Genomic DNA, 20,727 nt, shown 5'->3' with positions numbered 1-20,727 from the left:
AATTCCAGATCAATTCTCCTCTTTACCTTCTAATGAAAAAGAATATCTAGTTACTCCTCATAACTACAGTCTCTCACCTCTGGTATCATCATATTTTAGTGTTGCCAACCGTAACACCCACAGCCTTTTATTTTTGGATCGTGGACCAAAGTTGGGAAAAGGATACTGCTTTAAACGGAGGAGACTGTGGATGGAGATGGTGCAGCTTTAAGACAAGTTGCTGGAACTCATTGTGGGTCGTGTTTACACTGTTGCTTTGTTCAAGCAGTGAAGGAAGATTCTGGAGAGCCATCAGCAGCCTGGCTGGGGTTTCGGGGCAGCGCTACCCAGAGACAGGCTGTTGATTGGTTAATCAGGACCAGTTGTGTGGGTCAGGAGTCATCAGCATGACAACAAGTCTCTGATTGGTTCCTGGGCAGGTAGACAGTCTGTGGGTGTGTGCAATACAGTAGCAGAAAGCCTGTAGACTCCACAAGGCAGCACCGCACTCTCCCTGCAGGGAAGAACGAAGATTTGAAAGGTAGCTAGCTCACTATTCTCTCTCACCATCTTCCTAGAAGCTGCTGCCTCTAACCAGGGACTGAACAATGAGTGACAGAACTTGCCTTGTGACTGTAATAAAGAGCTGAAAGGATTTGGAAAGAAGATGAAGAAGATTGGAGATTGGAAGGGCATGGAATAAGCAAAAGGACACCTTGTTGAATCCTGTGGACTGGTGCTATTGAACTGTGTCCCCTGATATATTTTCTCCATTCATAACACTAATGGTTTTTATTTGTCTGTGCATGTCTACACATGTGTGTAGGGGGAGTTACACATTGATCATTTAAATTTTATTTGCTGAGTTTAGAATGGATTCAGTTGTTCAGCGGCGGGAGTCCGGGAGAGAGCGTGAGGGCAGCCTGGGAAGGTAAGCTTTAGTTATAAAAGTCTTACCTCGCATGACTTCGGCCTTCAGTTGTTCAGCGGAGGAGGAGTCCCAGAGCAGGCGTGAGTGGTCGGCTGGGTAACGGTTATCTTTCACTCAATAAATTCGGGAAGTAACTAATACCCGAGGCACTACACGTGCTGTGTCTCCCACCCTTCCACCTCCTCTAACCTAATAATAAAGACTAAGTGCGGTGAGCAGGTAAGCTATTTGCATTTTTTTTCTCATCTCTTTGTTATCTTTCGGGGTGATCACCTCGACGCCAAATCCTCTGGGAGTGGGTTGGAAGGCAAAATGGGAGTCTGTTTGAGTGTATAACGGAGTAAACTTACTGGTGCAGAGAACACTTAAAGAGAGAACACTGCAAAACTAAAAAAAACTAATTAATGTTAAATAATTAACTAAGTAGAAATGGCAGGCCAGGTGATGTGTTGTAGCTGTATGATGTGGGAGTTGGCTGATCCCATTGAGAACGGCAGTGACCACATCTGCAGCAAGTGTTGGCTGCTTGAGGAGCTCCGGCTCAAAATTGATGAGCTGGAATCCGAACTCCAAACACTGCGGCACATCCGGGAGGGGGAGAGATACCTGGATGCTGTGTTCCAGGAGGCAGTCACACCTGGTAGATTAACTAATGTTAATTCGATCGGGGGGCAGGGACAGCAGTGTGTGACTGCGAGTGAGGCAGGTAGAGGGACCCTGCAGACAGGAACACAGGAGCCGCAGCCCTTGACATTGTCCCACAGGTATGAGGCACTTGCTCCCTGCATGGATGAGGAACAGGGCTGCAGGAAGGATGGGTCAACTGATCATGGCACCATGGTCCAGGAGGCCATTCAAGAGGGGGGAGCTAAAAGACAGATTGTAGTTGTAGGGGATTCCATCATCAGGGGGATAGACAGTATTCTTTGCGAGCAGGATAGAGAATCCCACAGGGTGTGTTGCCTGCCTGGTGCCAGGGTGCGAGACATCTCTAACCGGCTCAAGAGGATACTAGAGAGGGAGGGGGAGGATCCAGTTGTTGTGGTCCACCTAGGTACCAACAACATAGGCAGGACTAGGAAAATAGACCTGTTGTTTCGGGATTATGAAAAGCTAGGAACAAAATTAAAAAACAGGTCTTCAAGGGTCATAATCTCTGGATTGCTGCCCGAGCCACGTGCAAATTGGCATTGGGAGGCGAGGATCAGGGAAGTAAACACGTGGCTAAAAGAGTGGTGTGGGAAAGAGGGTTTCCTTTTCATGGGGCACTGGCATCAGTTCTGGGACAGGAGGGATCTATACCGCTGGGATGGACTCCACCTGAACAGGGCCGGGTCCAGTGTTCTGGCGAAAAGGGTAAATAGGGTGGTTAATAGGACTTTAAACTAGTAAGTAAGGGGGAAGGGAGGAGTGAGCATACAGGGAGTATAACAGTTAATGTGAGGCAAAGCAGCAGGTTAGCAGGTGACGAGGAAGCTTCAACTCCATTGAAAATTAGGAAAAAAGTTAAAGGGAAGGAGAACTCAAGAGCTGTTAGTAATGGAGGTGACAGGACCCAAAAAGAAGGTGCAAAAACTGGCATAAGGGCACTTTATCTGAATGCTTGGAGCATACAGAACAAGGATGAGTTGACGGTGCAAATCATGGCAAATGGGTATGATTTAGTGGCCAGTACAGAGACATGGTTACAGGATGGTCATGACTGGGAGTTAAATATCCAGGGGTATCAAACTGTTCGGAAGGACAGACAGGAAGGTAAGGGAGGTGGTATTGCTCTGATTTTTAAGGATGATATCAGGGCGGTAGTGAGAGATGACATAGGTTGTACTGAACAAAAGGTTGAATCCATTTGGGTGGAAATTAGGAATAGCAGGGAGAAGAAGTCACTGATAGGTGTGGTCTATAGGCCACCAAATAATGACATCGTGCTGGGGCGGGCAGTAGACATAGAAATAGCTAATGCACGTAAAAATGGTACAGCAATTATCATGGGGGATTTTAATCTACATATCGATTGGTCAAACCAGGTCGGTCATGGCAGCCTTGAGGAGGGGCTCATAGCATGCATCCGCGATAGTTTCCTTGAACAATATGTAATGGAACCTACGAGGGAGCAAGCTATCCTAGATCTAGTCCTGTGTAATGAGACAGGAATAATTAATGATCACACAGTTAGGGATCCTCTCAGAAGGAGCGATCACAGTATGGTTGAATTTAAAATACAGATGGAGCGCGAGAAGGTTAAATCCAGTGCCTATGTCCTGTGCTTAAACAAAGGAGACTATGAAGGAATGAGGGAGGAGTTAGCTAAGGTAAAATGGGAGCGAAAACTTTATGGTGGGTCAATTGAGGAACAGTGGAGGACTTTCAAAACGATTTTTCACAGTGCTCAGCAGAAGTATATTCCAGTGATAAGGAAGAACTGTAGGAAAAGAAATAGTCAGCCATGGATATCTAAGGAAATAAAGGAAAGTATCAGATTAAAAAAAAACATACAAAAAAGCAAAGAGTAGTGGGAAACTAGTAGACTGGGAAATCTTTAAAGACCAACAGAAAGCCACAAAAAAGTTATAAAGAAAAGTAAGATAGATTATGAGAGTAAACTAGCTCAAAATATAAAAACAGGCAGCAAGAGTTTCTATAAATATGTAAATCATAAAAGTGTGGCGAAGGTAAACATTGGTCCTTTAGAGGATGAGAAGGCCAATTTAATAACTGGGAATGAAGAAATAGCCGAGGCATTAAACAGTTATTTTGTGTTGGTCTTCACAGTGGAAGACACAAATAACATGCCGAAAACTGATGGCAAGAAGGTTATTGCAGGTGAGGACCTAGAAACTATCATTATCACTAAGGAGGCAGTGCTGGGCAAGCTAATGGGGCTAAAGGTAGACAAGTCTCCTGGCCCTGATGAAATGCATCCTAGGGTACTAAAAGAGGTGATGGGGGTAATAGCCAGTGCACTAGTAATTATTTACCAAAATTCACTGGACTCTGGGGTGGTTCCTGCAGATTGAAAAACAGCCAATGTGACGCCACTGTTTAAAAAAGGAAGTAGACAAAAAGCAGGTAACTATAGGCCAGTTAACTTCAGTAGTGGGGAAAATGCTTGAATCTATCATTAACGAAGAAATAGCAAGACATCTAGATATAAATTCTCCCAGTGGGAACACCCAGCATGGGTTCAAGAAGGGTAGGTCATGTTTAACTAATTTGGTGGAATTCTTTGAGGACATTACTTGCATGGTGGACAATGGGGAACCTGTGGATGTGGTGTATTTGGATTTCCAGAAGGCATTTGACAAGGTGCCACACCAAAAGCTGCTACATAAGATAAAGTTGCATGGTATTACAGGTAATATATTGGCATGGATAGAGGATTGGTTGACTAGTAGAAAGCAAAGAGTAGGGGTAAATGGTCTTTTTCTGGTTGGCGGTCAGTGGCTAGTGGTGTGCCTCAGGGATCAGTGTTGGGACCGCAATTGTTTACAATTTACATAGATGATTTGGAGTTGGGGACTAAGTGTGGTGTGTCAAAATTTGCAGATGACACTAAGGTGAGTGGTAGAGCAAAGTGTGCAGAAGACACTGAAAGTCTGCAGAGGGATATAGATAGTCTAAGTGAGTGGGCAAAGGTCTGGCAGATGGAGTACAATGTTGATAAACGTGAGGTCATCCATTTTGGTAGGAATAACAGCAAAATGGACTATGTTTTAAATGGTAAAAAATTGCAGCACGCTGCTGTGCAGAGGGACTTGGGTGTCCTTGTGCATGAATCGCTAAAAGTAGGATTGCAGGTGCAGCAGGTAATTAAAACGGCAAATGGAAATTTGTCTGCCATTGCTCGAGGGATGGAGTTTAAAAACGGGGAGGCTATGCTGCAGCTGTATAGGGTCCTGGTGAGGCCACACCTGGAGTACTGTGTGCAGTTTTGGTCTCCTTACTTGAGAAGGGATATACTAGCACTGGAGGGGGTGCAGAGGAGATTCACTCGGTTGATTCCAGAGTTGAGAGGGTTGGATTATGAAGAGAGACTGAGTAGGCTGGGATTATACTCATTGGAATACAGAAGAATGAGGGGAGATCTTATAGAAGCATATAAGATTATGAAGGGAATAGATAAGGTGGAGGCAGGGAGGTTGTTTCCGCTAGCAGGTGAAACTAGGACTAGAGGGCATCGCCTCAAAATAAAGGGAAGCAGATGTAGAACTGAGGTCAGGAGGAACTTCTTCACCCAAAGGGTTGTGAATCTGTGGAATTCCCTGCCCAGTGAAGCAGTTGAAGCTACCTCACTGAATGTGTTTAAGGTAAGGCTCGATATATTTTTGAACAGTAAAGGAATTAAGGGTTATGGTGAGCGGGCGGGTAAGTGGAGCTGAGTCTCAAAAAGATCAGCCATGATCTTATTAAATGGCAGGGCAGGCTCGATGGGCCGGATGGCCTACTCCTGCTCCTAGTTCTTATGTTCTTATGGATTGATTTGTAATAAATAGTTTTGTGTTGAGCACAGAAATCTGGTCGATGGTTTGTGTTAAACTGAATTAATCAGACAGGAAAATTGAGGAATAAAAACAGAAAGTGCTGGAGAAACCCAGCAGGACTCGTGGGATCTGTGGAGAGAGAAACAGAGTTAATGCGTTGAGTCTGATATAATTCTGATTCTGGACTCAAAACATTAACTCTGTTTCTCTCTCCACAGATGCTGCTAGACCTATGGAGTTTCTCTAGCACTTTCTGTTTTTATTTCAGATTTCCAGCATTGACAGTTATTTTGCTTTTATTAGGGAAACTGAGAACTTTGAGTAATTTGATTAAATCTACAGTTTTTGACCCTGGGAGAAGGGAGGGTCGAGCGTCAGGGCACTTTCTCAAGTGGAGCACGAATCAACTTGAGCCGAATGGGTTCTTGGAGGTTTTATCACGTGATCTCCTCTCTCCAAATGCCCTGCACCCTCCTCCTCCCCCCACCAACCCTGCCATTGGACACCTGACCAATCCACAATTGTTACATCTTTCTAAGCCAATTGAAAAGTGAAAGACTGTTTTACCCAGCTCTGCCTTACCCTCCTGAAGTGGGGTTCATTTACTGAACAGATGTCGATACCAGAAAAGTGCAATCTCTGTTAGTCGTGGGGTCAGTGGAGGGACAGCACTCAGTTCCACCCTGTCCAAACTTAGGATGGCTCTCTGGTACAGCTGGGTACCACAGAGGATCTCTTTTAATTTATTCATTCATGGGACGTAGGCATCTCTGGATAGGCAGCATTTATTGCCCATCCCTAATTACCCAGAGTGCAGTTAAGAGTCAACCACATTGCTGTGGGTCTGGAGTCACACGTCAGCCAGACCAGGTAAGGATGGCAGTTTCCTTCCCTAAAGGACATTAGTGAACCAGGTGGGTTTGTCCTGATAATTGGCAATGGATTCATGGTCATCATTAGGCTCTTAATTCCTGATTCTTTTTTAATCTGAAGAGGGAAGCTATTCAGCCCATGGGTAGAACAATCTTTTGTGGCACCTTTCCTCAGCAGCCCTCATGGCCAGGTTCTTTCTGTTTACAGAGCGTGTTCCCACTGGTTATGCCTGAATTATGGGCCTGCGGTTATTGTCCTGAGAACAACATTCTCCATCTGAAACAGCCCAAGTCTTCACATGTCAGTCTGGCCAATGGGCAGAGATAGGACGGTACAAATTCGATTCAGCCCTTACAGCCTTCTGATCAAGGGATTCGAGACCCTCTTCCCCACCCCCACACTCCTGGTCTAATCACATTCCCCCAGTAAAGGGAGGGTATGTGGGTGTGTGTGTATATGTATGTTTATAATGTTTGTGTGTGTTGTGTGTAGGGCAGGATGTTGAGGTAGTGGGTCAGTGACAGAGGGTGTGTATATGAGGGAATGTGTGTGTGTGTTTGTGTAGTTAATCAGTGCGAGGGAGTGTCTGTGACAGAGGGTGTGTGTGTGTGTGTGTGTGTGTGTGTGTGTATGTGGGTGGGGGGGTAGTGAGTCAGTGTGAGGGAGTAACTAGGATAGAGGGTGTGACCATCAGTAAGAGCCAGGATTTAGGTCCATTGTCGAAGTCAACAGATCCTGTTTGTGCCATCCTTTTCCAATGCAGGGAACTCCAGCATCAGCTTTCTGTTTATCGTGGGCACACAAAATGTGAGCAAGCAGACTCTCGCCTTGTGAACAAATCACGGCTTAGGGAAATCACTTTCTCTCTAACAGGACCTTGTTGATGAGAACAAGCAAAGGCAAAGTAAATGAAGGACTTCCTTGTAAATCTGATACGGATTATTGACAATTGTTTGAGAGGCTGGATATATGCCAAATATGTAACATGGCGATGAAAAGTTTGACCTGTTTCCTTTTTGATGGTTTGTTTATTTGATATGAGTAATTCAGCATTTAAACAGTATCTATTGCCTGTCTGTAGTTACCCCGAAGCTGCCTTCTTGAACCACTGCATTCCTGAGCACAGAAACCCCACAATGCCCTTTGGGAGGGAACTCCAGGATATTGACCCAATGACAGTAAAGGGACAGCGATATATTTCTAAGGCAGACAGTGAGGGGTTTGGAGGGGAACTTGCAGGGGGTGGTGTTCCCGGGTATCAGCTGCCCTTGTCCTTCTAGAAGGTAGAGGTCATGGCTTTGGAAGGTGCTGTTTGAGAATTTTTAGTGATTTGCTGCAAAACGCCTCTTGTAGATAGTACACACAGCTGCTACTGAGCGTCAGTGGGGGATGTTTGTGGATGCGATAGCAATCAGTAAGGCTACTTGGCTTTGAATAATATCAGGCTTTTTTGAGTGTTGAAGCTGCACTGATCCAGGCACGTGGGGAGTATTCTATCACACTCCTGACTTAATAATTTAATGCATTAGTGAAAGGTGAAGTTCCTTTGCTGTTCTTCCTCCCTTTGATTCATTAATCCCTGCAGCCCTCTTATAAATAACCCAACGGGATAATGAAGAAGCCTTGAATTGTGTGTGGGGGGGTGGGTGGTTGAGAAGGGAAGCTCAGCAGCTCAGTGATTGAGAGAAGTCACATCAGGGTGGAAGGGCTCAGCAAGTTGGACATTCCATTTATTATGAGGCAGTGAGGAAGTAGATTCTGATTCAACTCTGAATCCCTTCCCCCCTAGAGCTAGTGGATAATGACATTCTTTGGAGTCCAGAAATTGTGGGAATGCAATGTTGAGACCAATTTGACACAGTTAGAAGACACTGCAACACTGCCCCCAACCCCACACCTTCCACTGGTACGGTTTAACTTTCCCTGTAATGATGGCATCTGCCTGACCCATTCGCATCGGGGTAACTAACCACTGGTCAGGTGCTGCCAGAAATGAACACAGGCTGTTGCCTACCCAAAAAGGTCCAGTGGGGAAGCAACGGTTTAATCTGAGTTTATTGGATTCTGGTCCCTTTAAAGGTTTACAGGATTCAGACAGCCACCTGCAAGACAGGTCTGGCTTAAATCACTGCCTACTTAACACAGACAGACAATTCATTCTGCAACCAGCCTGATGACTCCTGAACTAAATCTGTCATCAGCAGATGAGCCACAGAAGCTGAATTGGATCTGGTCTGATATTAATTGTTTCTAATTCTGACCCTGACACACACAAAAAAGCACTTCACAAAACCTGCTGCAGCAAATGCTCGCACTTGTAAATTCAGCCAGCGCTTCCACATCACAAAATGACAACTGAGTTACCTGGACCACGCAGGTCCCCTACAGACCTGTCACGAAAATGGTAAGAAAGTGTTGGCAGTATTAGGTAACAAAAGGCCTGCAGCTTTCAGGAGATTAACTGGAGCACAGTGAGAATATCTGTTAATAATTTATTATAATGTAACACTAACATCACCAATCACATCCTATGTGGCAGAGGGTATATATATGAGGGTGAAGGGGTGTGGGGTGTGTGTGTGGCAGGGGGAGTGAGTCAGTGTGCGGGAGTGTCTGTGACAGAGGATGTGACCATCAGTAAGAGATGGCAGGTGGTGGTAATTCCTCTGGACTAGTTACCCAGAAAGCCAAGGCTAGTGTTCTGAAATCCCACCATGGCAGATGGCAACACTTGAATTCAACAAAAAAAAATCAAAATTAAAGAAGGTTCATCTAATAGTGGTCCTGTAACCACAGTCAAGCGTGTTAAGTCCCACCCTGCTTCACTAATGCTCTTCAAGGAAGTAAAGGGACCATTCCTAAACAGTCCCACTTACATGTAACTCCAGACTCGTAAACTCAAATACCCAGAGGGCAGTTAGGGATGGGTAATAAAAGCTGGCCCAGCCAGTTATGTCACATCGCATGAACAAACAAATAAAGGGTCTAAAGGGAAGAATAAATAACTTGTATCACTCGAGATTTGTTTATGATGGAACAGAATGATATATATATATAATTGTAAGAAAAAGTGTTTTCAGAACTTGCAATCATCATTTGTGAGGCAGAGGCTGAGATGCAGCAGACTACGAGTGCAGGCCGTGTGGTTCAGATAGAATCCAGAGTCTCAATGGCAGTATATTGCCCGTGGGTGCATCAGTAAAAATAGATCAAATTACCAGTGACCTGTGAGCTTCAGCAGATAAGCTTGGGAGCCCACTGGTCTGGACAGTATAACTTCCAACCACATTATATACCACTGACTCCAATAATTGCTGCCAGTGAGACAGTACAATACAATACAATACAGGAAGTAAAATCTGGTTTTCCTTTTACTGGGGAGTCTGGCAAAATCTTCCATGTCCCCTTGCACTGCACAGTCATTCCAACAGTTACAGGAATTTTTAATTGATTCTTTTGTTGAACCAATAGGCGTTTGCCCTGATGCTGATGGCTGCTTTCTGTTCCTGGGAACAGCTCAGGTAAATAAAGGAATTAATCCATGGCCACATCTGTGGAATTCTTGGGAAGAAATGATAACATCAATTTTCTGCCACACCACCTGCCCAATAGATCACTTCAGTGAAAACTCGATCCTTCATCTTCAATGGGAAACCTCTTGTTTGTAAACGGTGTTCACTCGTTTTGGTCCCTCCTAGGAGGAGGAACATCCTCTCAGCATTCTTTCTGTCAAGTTCGCTCAGGATCTTACATCTCAATGAGATCACCACTCATCCTTCTAAACCGTCCAACCTTTCCTCGCAAGATCATTTCATAGAATGCATGTTCTCCGATTGCTTCTGTCTTTAAATAAGATGACCAAAATTATGCAGTATAGAATTTCTACAGTATGGAAGCAGGCCATTCAGCCCATTGAGTCCATACCAATCCTCTGTAGAGCATCTCACCCTGACCCAGCCCCCTACCCTAGCCCTGGAACACTGCACATCCCATGGCTAATCCACCTAGCCTGCACATCCCTGGACACTATGGGCAATTTAGCATGGTCAATCCACCTAGCCTGCACATGTTTGGAATGTGGGAGGAAACCGGAGCACCCAGAGGAAACACAGGGGGAGAATGTGCAAACTCTAGCCCGAGGCTAGAATTGAACCTGGGTTCCTGGTGCTGTGAGGCAGCAGTGCTAAATCACTGAGCCACCATGCCACCAGCTAATATGTAGAACTGTTGCTAAAGCTGCCTACTTTCATATTCCATTTCATTTTCTTGCCAATCATTTGCTGTACCTGTGTACTAACATTTTAAACATTGCCAAAATGAGACTAGAGGGTGAATCCTCCCTCATTTTTAATGCTTGATTTACAACATTGCTGCAGGATTGGAATTAATCTTACACTTGAAAAATGAAAATCAGCAGAGTGAACAAACATAAACCATCAGAAACCTCAATATATAAAACACAGGTTAATTTATTTAGTAAAAGATTTGAAAAATAGTCTCCTACATATAACAACTTTACTAATGTTCAACAAATATCAAGTTGTATAAACAGAAAACATTATGATCCCAGTTACAATTCAGAAACTATTCATTCAATTTGCTGGTAATTCATAGTTCAGGGTGTGAACTTTTTCAGCACAGCTTGACACAACTGTGTTTCAGATTTTAAAAAAATCTAAGCATAGAGTACAGTTAAAAACAGGGAAATGAAAACTTCAGAAGCACTGTGGTTCTTCAAACTGGTTGTTAAAAAGAACTTGAATCACTATAAATATGATACAATTTGTAAAACTCAAATCAAAGGAAGTCCAAGAACAACTGAAGAGTAAAAGATATTTAAATTACAATCTAAATTTAATGATATATTTACATTTAAGTAGAAATTCTGATGTAATAAAATTGCACAGTTAATGATATATTTATGAGAGGCAGTTTGTTTAATGTGTGTAGCTTTTACACAATTTTAAACACATTTCCAAGTCTGTTAGGGCTGCTGTTAAATTTCCGCATGTATTGAGAGGGGTTTGTACTGACTTCATTATTACAAGTAAACTGTCCACTGCATTCCATACATTATGTAAAGAAAGTGAGTGGTATTGGTTAAAAATTTAACAAAATGTTGTGTAGATTTACCAGAGTTTAGAAAACACATTCTTTATTTTAAAAAAAAGTCAATTTATTTGGAGATTTAATTCTGTTCTACTGATTAGTTTTACAACTGAGGGGAAAAACAATCTAGAAGAGGAAAGGGCTCAGAGGAAGGGTCACCAAACCCGAAATGCTAACTCCGATTTCTCTCCACAGATGCTGCCAGACCTGCTGAGCTTTTCCAGCAACTTCTGGTTTTGTTCTACAAGAGGAAAAGCTGGCCTTCACACAGTTCCCCAGGAAATATTACAGGTTCAGAGGTTCATGCAGGAAACATTAACATGAACATTCCAATCAAGGCAGCCAAGAAGTTCAATTAATAACATACAGATCTTTGCAATAAATTATTACTCAATAGTATACGATCAAAGAAGATTCAACCAGCAAACCTTTGGAAGATTTTTTTTATATATAAAAGGAGTCAAGATGCACTGTAAGTCACATTCGAATGTAATCCCACAAGCAAAACCACAAAAGTGCAAGAGTGAAGGTACATTCCAACCTTATCAAGACTGGATGGATTACTAGCACGTACACACAAAGACACACACATACATAACTCTGTTTTCATGGCTTAAAACGGGAGGAAAGTGCATTCAACATTGTAGGAATGAGACAGATTCTACGTTGAGTTGGGAGGGTCTATCGTTCAGAGATGGCTGGCGCACAAACAGAGAAACCACTTTGATCCATTATTGTCAAGCTCTTGGTACAAAACCTACCACAGTATAGTTTCAACATTAAACACGTCCTTTTTGATGACCCTTTCTGAATGATGTGTGATGCAGGGATTAGGCTAATTCATACCAATGCCCTAAACCACAGTAGGAATCAGATCTTCTCTCAAAATAAAAAAAAATTGCAACCTCCAACAACCAACAAGTCAAAGCAAGATCAACATTGAAATTGATGCATTTATCTTCCTTGTGATCCTTGTTAAAAGGGAAATCTTTGATTGCAACAATAAAACAGTGCCTGGCAAGATGGCTCTCTGCAAACCAGCATTTGCACCATTTCTCAGAACGGGTTTGTCCAACTCCAAACTGATCTCCAAATCAGCCTCAACTTATGGCTGGAACTCATTTCTATCAAAGTTAATTATGTACGCACATCCTGATAGACAAGTAGCTGAATGAGTTAAGTTGTACAACATTTTAAATTACACAGTGTGTGTGTTTCTATCTACAAAATTGCACTGCAGCAACTTACCAAGGCTCCTCTGACAGCACCCTCCAAACTTGTCACTTCTCCTGTGTGGGAGGACAAGGGCAGCAGGTACATAGGAACACCACCCCCTGCAAGTTCTCCTCCAAGCCACTCACCATCCTGACTTAATGCTATTCCTTTAGTGTCGCTCGGTCAAAATCCTGGAACAGCTTCCCTAATGGCACATCAAGGCTGTGTCCCTATACCAGATGGACTGCAGTAATTCAAACAGCAGCTCATCACCATGTGTGTGCGCGTGTGCTTGGGGGGAGGAGGCAGAGTTAAGGATGGGTAATAAATGCTAGTCTAGCCAGTGATGCCCACATCCCATGAATGAATGATAACTGGAAAAACACCTTCTGTGCAGTTCACATTGCACTGTCCAGGGAGTAGGGGCCCACTTAAGAGTAAACAGTTATGACTGGGTTCATCAATTATGGAAGAGTGTGTGAAATGAAACTTGAAAGCTACAAACTGTTGGAGATACAAAGCTAGCGATAAATATCTGAAAGAGACACAAATTTCAATGACATGGATTTGATCCTTCATTAGAATTTGGGTGATTTAGCTGAACATTTAGAATAAAAAAATCATTCTCATTTAAAAACTAGGCAGATCCAGTATGGTCTTTCTTTGATCAGTGAGTGAGTGAGAGAGATTAGAATCTCAATGTGACTGGATATTTTGTAGAATAAAAAAGGTTCCTTTGAGGATGGTTGGCTCGCCGAGCTGGTTTGTTGTTCCACAGAACAACACTCATACTCATTCATCTCAATGCACACGGACAAGGAGAACCACGATTTCGACTGGGACAACACCAAGATCCTGGGACAGGCTAGGCAGAGACAGGCACGAGAATTCCTGGAAGCATGGCACTCCACGAAGCACGCTATTAATAAACACATTGAACTCGACCCCATATACATTCCACTACGGAGGAAACCCGGAAGTGAGGCAATCCATCACAACGGACCCCAGAGTTTAAAAACCAGGCAGAAAAACACACCGACGCTTCATCAGAGGCTGCACTGAGGATGTTACCCAGCACGGTAACGAAACGTCTGCAGAACAACAAACCAGCTCGGTGAGCCAACCAATCTCAACACCCACAACCCGAGCTACAAATCTACTCCAAAACCTTAGAAAAAAGGTTCCTTCAAAAGTGAAATATTTGACAGGTATTTTCTTGAAGTGCACTCTTTCATACCAGAGGTAAATTGATAGACTGTTGCTGAAATTGTGAAATATTAAAAAAAGGCAGAAGTATAAAATATTCTTCTACAATAACTGACTCCAATATTCATTTCAGAAACAGACATGTAAAATTAGTGTACAGCTCAGTGCGAGTTTGCCATGTGTCAGAAATATACTTTCCATGCAAACCAAGAGCAAGTTAATCCAACTCACTGCTAAATCACATAGAATTGATCTTGTGCAGTGTAACTAGAATCTGTATCTGAAAGCAAAAGATAAAAAGAAAGTGTAACAATCTAAATTCCAGCTCCCAGCAGTTATCCAGTGAATGCCACTGGAAAGTGCACATGGCTGAATAATGTTGATCATCATCCGCCCACATTAAAAGGGCATGGACTTTGTAAATTACAGCAGTGACTCCACAAGTACTTCACAGGCTGTAAAGATCATTTAGAACATCCTGAAGTCATGAAAGATTCTGTACAGGTGCAAACCTTCCTGTTACGAGATTGGTGCTGGTACTCAGTGTGAGATCCTGTAATCATTTTGGGTCCGGTGACCCTTCTGCAGAACAGCTCAGAGGAAGGAACACTGAACCCAAAACATTAACCCTGATTTTCTCTTCACAGATGCTGCCAGACCTGCTGAGCTTTTCTAGCAACTTTTGGTTTAGTTCCTGATTTACAGCATCCGCAGTTCTTTTGGTTTTTATTGACCCAATGTAATAGCTGATATATTAATAAATTCCATTTACATGCCCATTTATAGATTGCCTTTGCTGGGACACTTTCTAATTAACAGCAAAATAATATGACCTTTGCTGCCTTAGCAACATGAACTAAAATGAAACTTATTTATCAAGACAAGTTGTGTTTACTTTTCTAAATTAGGTGCAAGCTACTGTCCTGAACTGTTAGGGGTTGAGTGTATGAGAGAACTATAAACTTACTTTGGAACTTTCTATACCAGCTAAACCATCTGACTGAGTATACAGTAAACCTGTGTGTATGAAACTAAACTATACTTCCAGTGTCAACTAACCTGCTCGAAACAACAGGACTTCCAATGTACCGTCCAGATCACAGTGACATGTAATCATCAGTGATATAGATACCCCCAAACTGGGTTTTCAGAAATCTCATCTAAAAGGTGAACCAGTCTGATTCAGAATGAAAACTTCAATTCCTCTACATTGACGATATTGTGGTGACTTGAAGCAGCACCTTATCCTGAACCGGGATCAGTAATGATCAAACAACTGTGTGTTTACTGAGAACTGCACCGTAAAATTCTACCTATATAGGCTGGATACATTTAGGTTGGTTTCAGACTTTTAGTGTAACCTCTTCCAGACAGATTGGTGGTCTATTAAAATCCAAAAGTTTTGAAAATTCTCATTTGTTACCTAATTACATCAGATTTTGTGCATTTGGATGTTGACTGGAAGAAGAATCCTTAATGATGGCACCTGGATGTCTGCACCTCACAAGGTCAGAATGGAAACCAGCCCAGGAAGGGTGACTACTGCTAACCAGCTGCTGTAATGGAAGCTTCAGCAGCTTTAACAATGGCTTCAGAAATAGACTCAAGTCATTAGCAATGACAGCAACAGACTGCAAAATGCAGCACTAATCTTTACTTTTAGTGAATTTCTGTGGCAGACAATTCTTGGGACGTAGCTCCAACTCGGATACAAATTGAACCCATCAGCCAAAGGTCATGCAGGATTTTCAACCCTTTGAGTGAGCAACATGCCACACAGTTCCAGCAGCGAGATGTGTTGATGGCTCAGTCTGTCAGATGCTTGACTGGGTTCGTGTTATCACCGTGCTCAATGCTGCAACATTCACCTCTCCTTGAAGTGCTGAAAATGCTTGCTCATTGTTCCTCTTTAAATGACACACAAGAGATTTACGCCACAGAGAACATCCCACTTAATAAATCACAATAATTTTAAAATCGTGTTCCTCTGGGTGCAGAGAGGAGGGGTGAAGAATTTGACTGATTTACTATCCCTGACTTAGCCTCAGGAGAATCTGATAATTGACACAAGACCAGCTTACAATGTAATCAGTCCTCAACAGCAGCTACAACATGGGACAAAAAGCCAGGGTATTGGGAAGCAGCAACATCAGAGATTGTCAACAATAAATACTGAAAGGAAAATGGAGGAGAGGAAATAAATTATCCTTTAACCCTTATGTGATCGGCTCTGCTTTTGTATTTTTTCTGCTTTTGTCAAAGCTTTACAAGATTTGTTTTAATCAAGCAAATATTCACATGGTACTCTTCATTCTCAAAGAATAGAGTCACCGTAGTCCCAGAGGATCATAGGGCTGCTGTCTCATTATAGAGGGGTGACTGGCGGTGGGTTTAACCTGAAGGTCACCACGCCTCAGGGAGGGGTTGAGAGGGAAAGTCGTTCATAGTAACCTCAGCCAGTTCAGGAACTGAACCCACGCTGTTGGTATCACCCTGCATCATAGACCAGCTGTCCAGCCAACTGAGCTAACTGATGGCCCACCACCCCCACCTCGCCTCAAAGAATATACCCTGCACTTCAGCACTTCTGATGTTCAAGTGAAAAGAACAAAGAGACGATGAACATGCTGTGCTCACATCGGAGTTTGACAAAGTTGAGAATCTCAGGTAAAACTGAACCCAAAGCAGGTGCTGACTCAGTAAAAGTCCTTCCCCCACACCATGGAGCCCAGTGCTGATAGCAGATCACAGGCTCATCATTCTTGCTTTATAAAAACATCACTTTAAACTATAACAAAAAAGCACAGCTGGAAAAATAAACAAAGAGAAAACGGGGTCAGCGAAAGGAGAGAGATGGAGTTTGTACAGAGTATCTGACAGGGTTGTCCCCAGGTACGGTCGGTCGGTCTGGGAGAGAGGGGGACATTGGACTAAGTGCCATGGCCACAGCGTTCAGAAACAGATCCACATTTTAGTGCATTTCAAACACCACACTCCTTCAGAACAACTGAAGAAAGCAGTAAACAGCCAACTCGAATCCTTCTTCAATATTTCTCTCAAGTCTTTCGATATGAATGATATTTATGAGGAGTTGGGTGACATTTCCTAAGATGCCAGAGCATCAAATGCTGCAAACATCATCGAAATGCTCTCTCTGGAACCATCTTCTCTGTATTTGGTACTTTCAAACATGTGACTGTCTTTACCCAATCTGCAACAAGTATTAAAACCTCACTGTTTACCAAATGGCTGGAGAGGGTGATGCTCCTGTGTGTCTGTTTAAGCAGCGCAGACAAAACAGATTCTTCTGATATGTAGGAATGCTCTTTGCAATGCTGCAGGTTGAAAGGACCTCCATTGGAGATGGATGTTACAGGCATGCTGTTCCCGAACCACTCTCAGAAATCCTCCACATCTGTTAGGTGACTTTGCTTCTTTCTCACGTTCCAGTGTAAACACTCAGCCAAACTATCGAACCAATCATTCACTGGGTCCCTGAAGCATATCGAAGGGACTGGGTAGCAGGAGGTAGTAATGGTGATGCTGATAAAAAGAAAAGTCAGTCTAGATTGAACAAGTGCAAATCTCTCTCATGGCCTCTTCCCCACTCCTCTCTGCATCATTCCCCTTCACCTGACAAAGGTGCAGCATTCCGAAAGCTTGCGATTTCAAATAAACCTATCAGACTATAACCTGGTGTCGTATGACTCCTGACTTTGTCCACCCGAGTCTAACACTGGCACCTCCACATCATTATTCCCCTGTGCTCGCTCTGGTTTAGCTCCTGTCACTAACAGCGAGATGACCATGCTGTTAATAAGCGCCAAACTACACACAGGCTGCAAGTGATAGAGATCCCACTGATGCCAAATCAGACCAATGTGTAAATGTAACAGGATCAACAGCTTATAAACTACAAGAAAATGCCTGTTGGGGAAGCTGGGAATAAAAGAGGAGAGAGGTTTATTTATTTAAATTAAATTAATACACTTTGGGAAGACATTTTGTTTCCTTAGGTCTTAAGCAAATTTTCACTAAATCGTTTGCAAAATACAAGACATGAACAATGTCACTTGAGAATGTTACAGGTGACTTCATTCACAAAAGGCTTGTTATAGTCAACAACTCCAAAGTGGCAATCTTCCACATTGATTCAGATTTACAGGTACTGTGAATTAAGTGTGAGATTTATGTATGAACCATTTTCTTTAACTAGTTGTTTAACTAGGCATATGGTTGTTCCATTTTTGTGAAGGGGTTTAATAATCAACTCAGTCAGACTTTACAAAACCATCATTTTAAACCAGTGTGCGTCAGGGAGCTGGTGATTGCAAAGACCCCTGGAGTGTTAATGGAAGCTTGTTTATTCTGTGGGAGCTAATGATTGGAGAGAGAAAACATCAAACCACCAGTTTTACAGAGTTTAGGATGAGCAACTTTAAAATAAAAATTGGTCAAAAGCTTTTGGGCCGTTTGTAGGAGATCAAAACAGAGTTAACATTTTGGGCTCGGTGACCCCTACTCAGTGTAGTGTTCTGAAGAAGGGTCACTGGACCCAAAACGTTAACTCTGTTTTTTCTTTTACAGGTGCTGCCAGACCTGCTGAGCTTTTCCAGCAACTGTTTTTGTTCCCGATTTACAGCATCCGCAGTTCTTTCGGTTTTTATTGTAGGAGATCAAACCAGGGTCAGAAGCAAGTAACGTTTCTCCCAGGTAAAGGAGATTGTTCACAGCAGTTAAGAAAATAAGTTACTTCTGTGAAAAAGCTTGTGAAACTTCTAGATTAGGTGTGTGGGGTTAGAATTCTGCAGATTATTAAAAGACTGGGAAAGTCTAAGCTCATGGTTGCACGTTAGTCGAGGGTAAAGGTCTCTCGGCTCTCAGGACTGCCACTCAGAAGAAACCATTAAAGTCAAACTACAGATTGGACCGGAAAAGAATTCTCCGGACTTTGAACTGTAAAATGATAACGTTGGGGAGTAGATAGCATTTTGATTTCCTGTGTGTTTTGAAAACTTTCAAACTGTGTGTTTTTTTGTAGATAGGAACAACAGGAGTAGGAGTAGGCCATTCAGCCCTTTGTGCTACCATTCAATGAGATCATGGCTGATCATTTAACTCCGTACCTTGCTCCCGCTTTGGCCTGTATTCTTTGATCCCTTTAGTCTTAGATATAGCTCACATCTAACATTTTCTTGAAAACATTCAATGGTTTGACCTTAATCATTTTCTGTGGCTTCATTTTCTCATTTGATTACTTTTGTATAATAAACTTCTGTTCTACTGTTCAAAGCTGGGACATTTCACCAGTCACCAGATCAGAGCCGCCCTTCCATTCGGGTGCAGTAAGGAAGTGTCACCTTCAGAGAGACTGTCACATGCACCTGGCAATGCCTCTTGAGGCTTACCTGTCACCATGGCAAATCTCTTGGCGCTTCCGTCCATCAAATGAAATCCACGCAGTGTTCCTAGCATCCGGTGACAGCATAATCTGTAAACAAAACCCAGGTTTCAGGATCAAACTGTATCTGAACCACATCCAAAGAGATCACCAATGGCCAAGTGGAGCCGGGTGAAAACGGGAGACAGGTCATGACAGAATGTTCATGGTTGTGGAAAAACATGCTCCAAAACAAGGGGATAACAACCAGCTGAAGAAAATTCAGAATGTGGCTCAAACTCAGATTGGTTTCTGCACTGTCCAATTTAAATTTAAAGTGAAAACATCGGTTCCATTGTGGCAACAGTTCCCGCTCATCTACATTATTAGGGGCCGTGCATTTGAAAAAATAAAGTTTAAGAAATTTAATTCCATGACACACAAGTCCAGGCTCCAGAATGGTGGTGCTTCTCAAATAGTTCCCAACTTGGGCAAAGGACTGGTCAAAATCCTCATCACATCTTTCAAATTATTTCTTTCTCCTTGCCCCAGTTTCTGCAAATCTGCAGCAAAGTTCAGGGAGGCGCGTTGCTTGGGAGATTTCCACTGTATCTGACGGAGGATGGTTCAGCCACCTGGAATTAGCCGACCAGCCTATCATCTTTACTGTGACTGATAAAACAGTCAGATATGATGATAAACCAAGTGGGAGGGCTGCAGAAAACAATGGGAGTGGATCAGGTCAGAAGATAGTTAGTTCATTTTTCAAACTGTAAGTGCTGAGGGGGTTTGAGTGCAGTGTTAGAAGGGTTATTCTTTTCTCAATTTGAGGTGGGACAACAAGAGGAATCAATTGCAAAGGGAAAATCAACAGTGAATCGTCTGATGCAGGAGTCCCTGAAGCCTTCAGCTGTTGGTGGATGCGAGGACGAAAACGGGCAGTCAGGTTCAAACCAGAGCATGACATTCACCAGCCCAATAAAACCAATTGCAAACGTGACACAACAGGGAAGGCACACACAGAGAATACTGGAGAAACTCAGCAGGTTTGGCAGCATCTGTGCAGAGAGAAATAGAGTTAATGTTTTGAGTCCGGTGACCCTTCCTCAGAACTCTGGATAAACTGAACTGGAAACATTAACTCTGTTTCTCCCTCCACAGACGCTGAGTTCCTCCAGCATTTTCTGTGTTTGTTTCAGATTCCTAGCTTCTGCAGTATTTTTGCCTTTGAGATAATGGGGGTGTATTTATACTGACATCCTGCTCCCCAGCCACTCTTTCTGCTGAAAGTTTTTTTTGTTGAAGGCGTTATTGCTGAAGGTGGGTTTACCCAAGTTCCCTCAGTCTGGTGTATCACAGACAATGGCATTACCTGGAGGTCCACTCCTGCCGGTACAACTATTGGTCGGAACGATAAGGAATGCGGACAGATGGGGGTGATCATTATGGCGGGAACGTTGGGGTGAATCATTGAGGCTCCTGCCGCTGCAGCGTACGCCGTGCTCCCAGTTGGTGTGGAAACAATCACTCCTAAAGGGGGGGGGGGGGGGGGG

The 20,727-nt window shown here is 43.1% G+C and overlaps 2 protein-coding genes across 9 annotated transcripts in view; one reads left to right on the top strand and one right to left on the bottom strand.

The window, feature by feature from the left end:
• LOC109912939 overlaps positions 1-1,129 on the top strand; it is a 50,001-nt gene extending 48,872 nt beyond the window's left edge. The window contains exon 10 of the mRNA XM_048614948.1: positions 558-1,129. The gene's annotated coding sequence lies outside the window, so the exon portion shown is untranslated. The remainder of the gene's footprint in view (positions 1-557) is intronic.
• Positions 1-20,727, bottom strand: part of LOC109912937 (NAD kinase) — a 126,192-nt gene that overhangs the window by 5,261 nt on the left and 100,204 nt on the right. For 7 of the 8 annotated variants that reach the window (XM_048614939.1, XM_048614938.1, XM_048614940.1 and 4 more), the window contains 3 exons: positions 20,547-20,704; positions 19,203-19,285; positions 10,714-17,337 (listed from right to left, as the gene is read on the bottom strand). In XM_048614939.1, coding sequence (XP_048470896.1) covers positions 17,193-17,337; positions 19,203-19,285; positions 20,547-20,704 — 386 coding nt within the window. In that variant the 3' untranslated portion in view covers positions 10,714-17,192. Of the gene's footprint in view, positions 1-10,713; positions 17,338-19,202; positions 19,286-20,546; positions 20,705-20,727 lie in introns of those variants that run through there. The other variant, XM_048614941.1, reaches the window with a different exon arrangement.

Source organism: Rhincodon typus, chromosome 31, assembly GCF_021869965.1.
Source record: "Rhincodon typus isolate 14 chromosome 31, sRhiTyp1.1, whole genome shotgun sequence".
In the NCBI taxonomy this organism is placed as follows: domain Eukaryota; kingdom Metazoa; phylum Chordata; class Chondrichthyes; order Orectolobiformes; family Rhincodontidae; genus Rhincodon; species Rhincodon typus.
The sequence above is the reverse complement of the archived record's forward strand: the minus strand, read 5'-3'. Positions and strand labels throughout refer to the sequence as shown.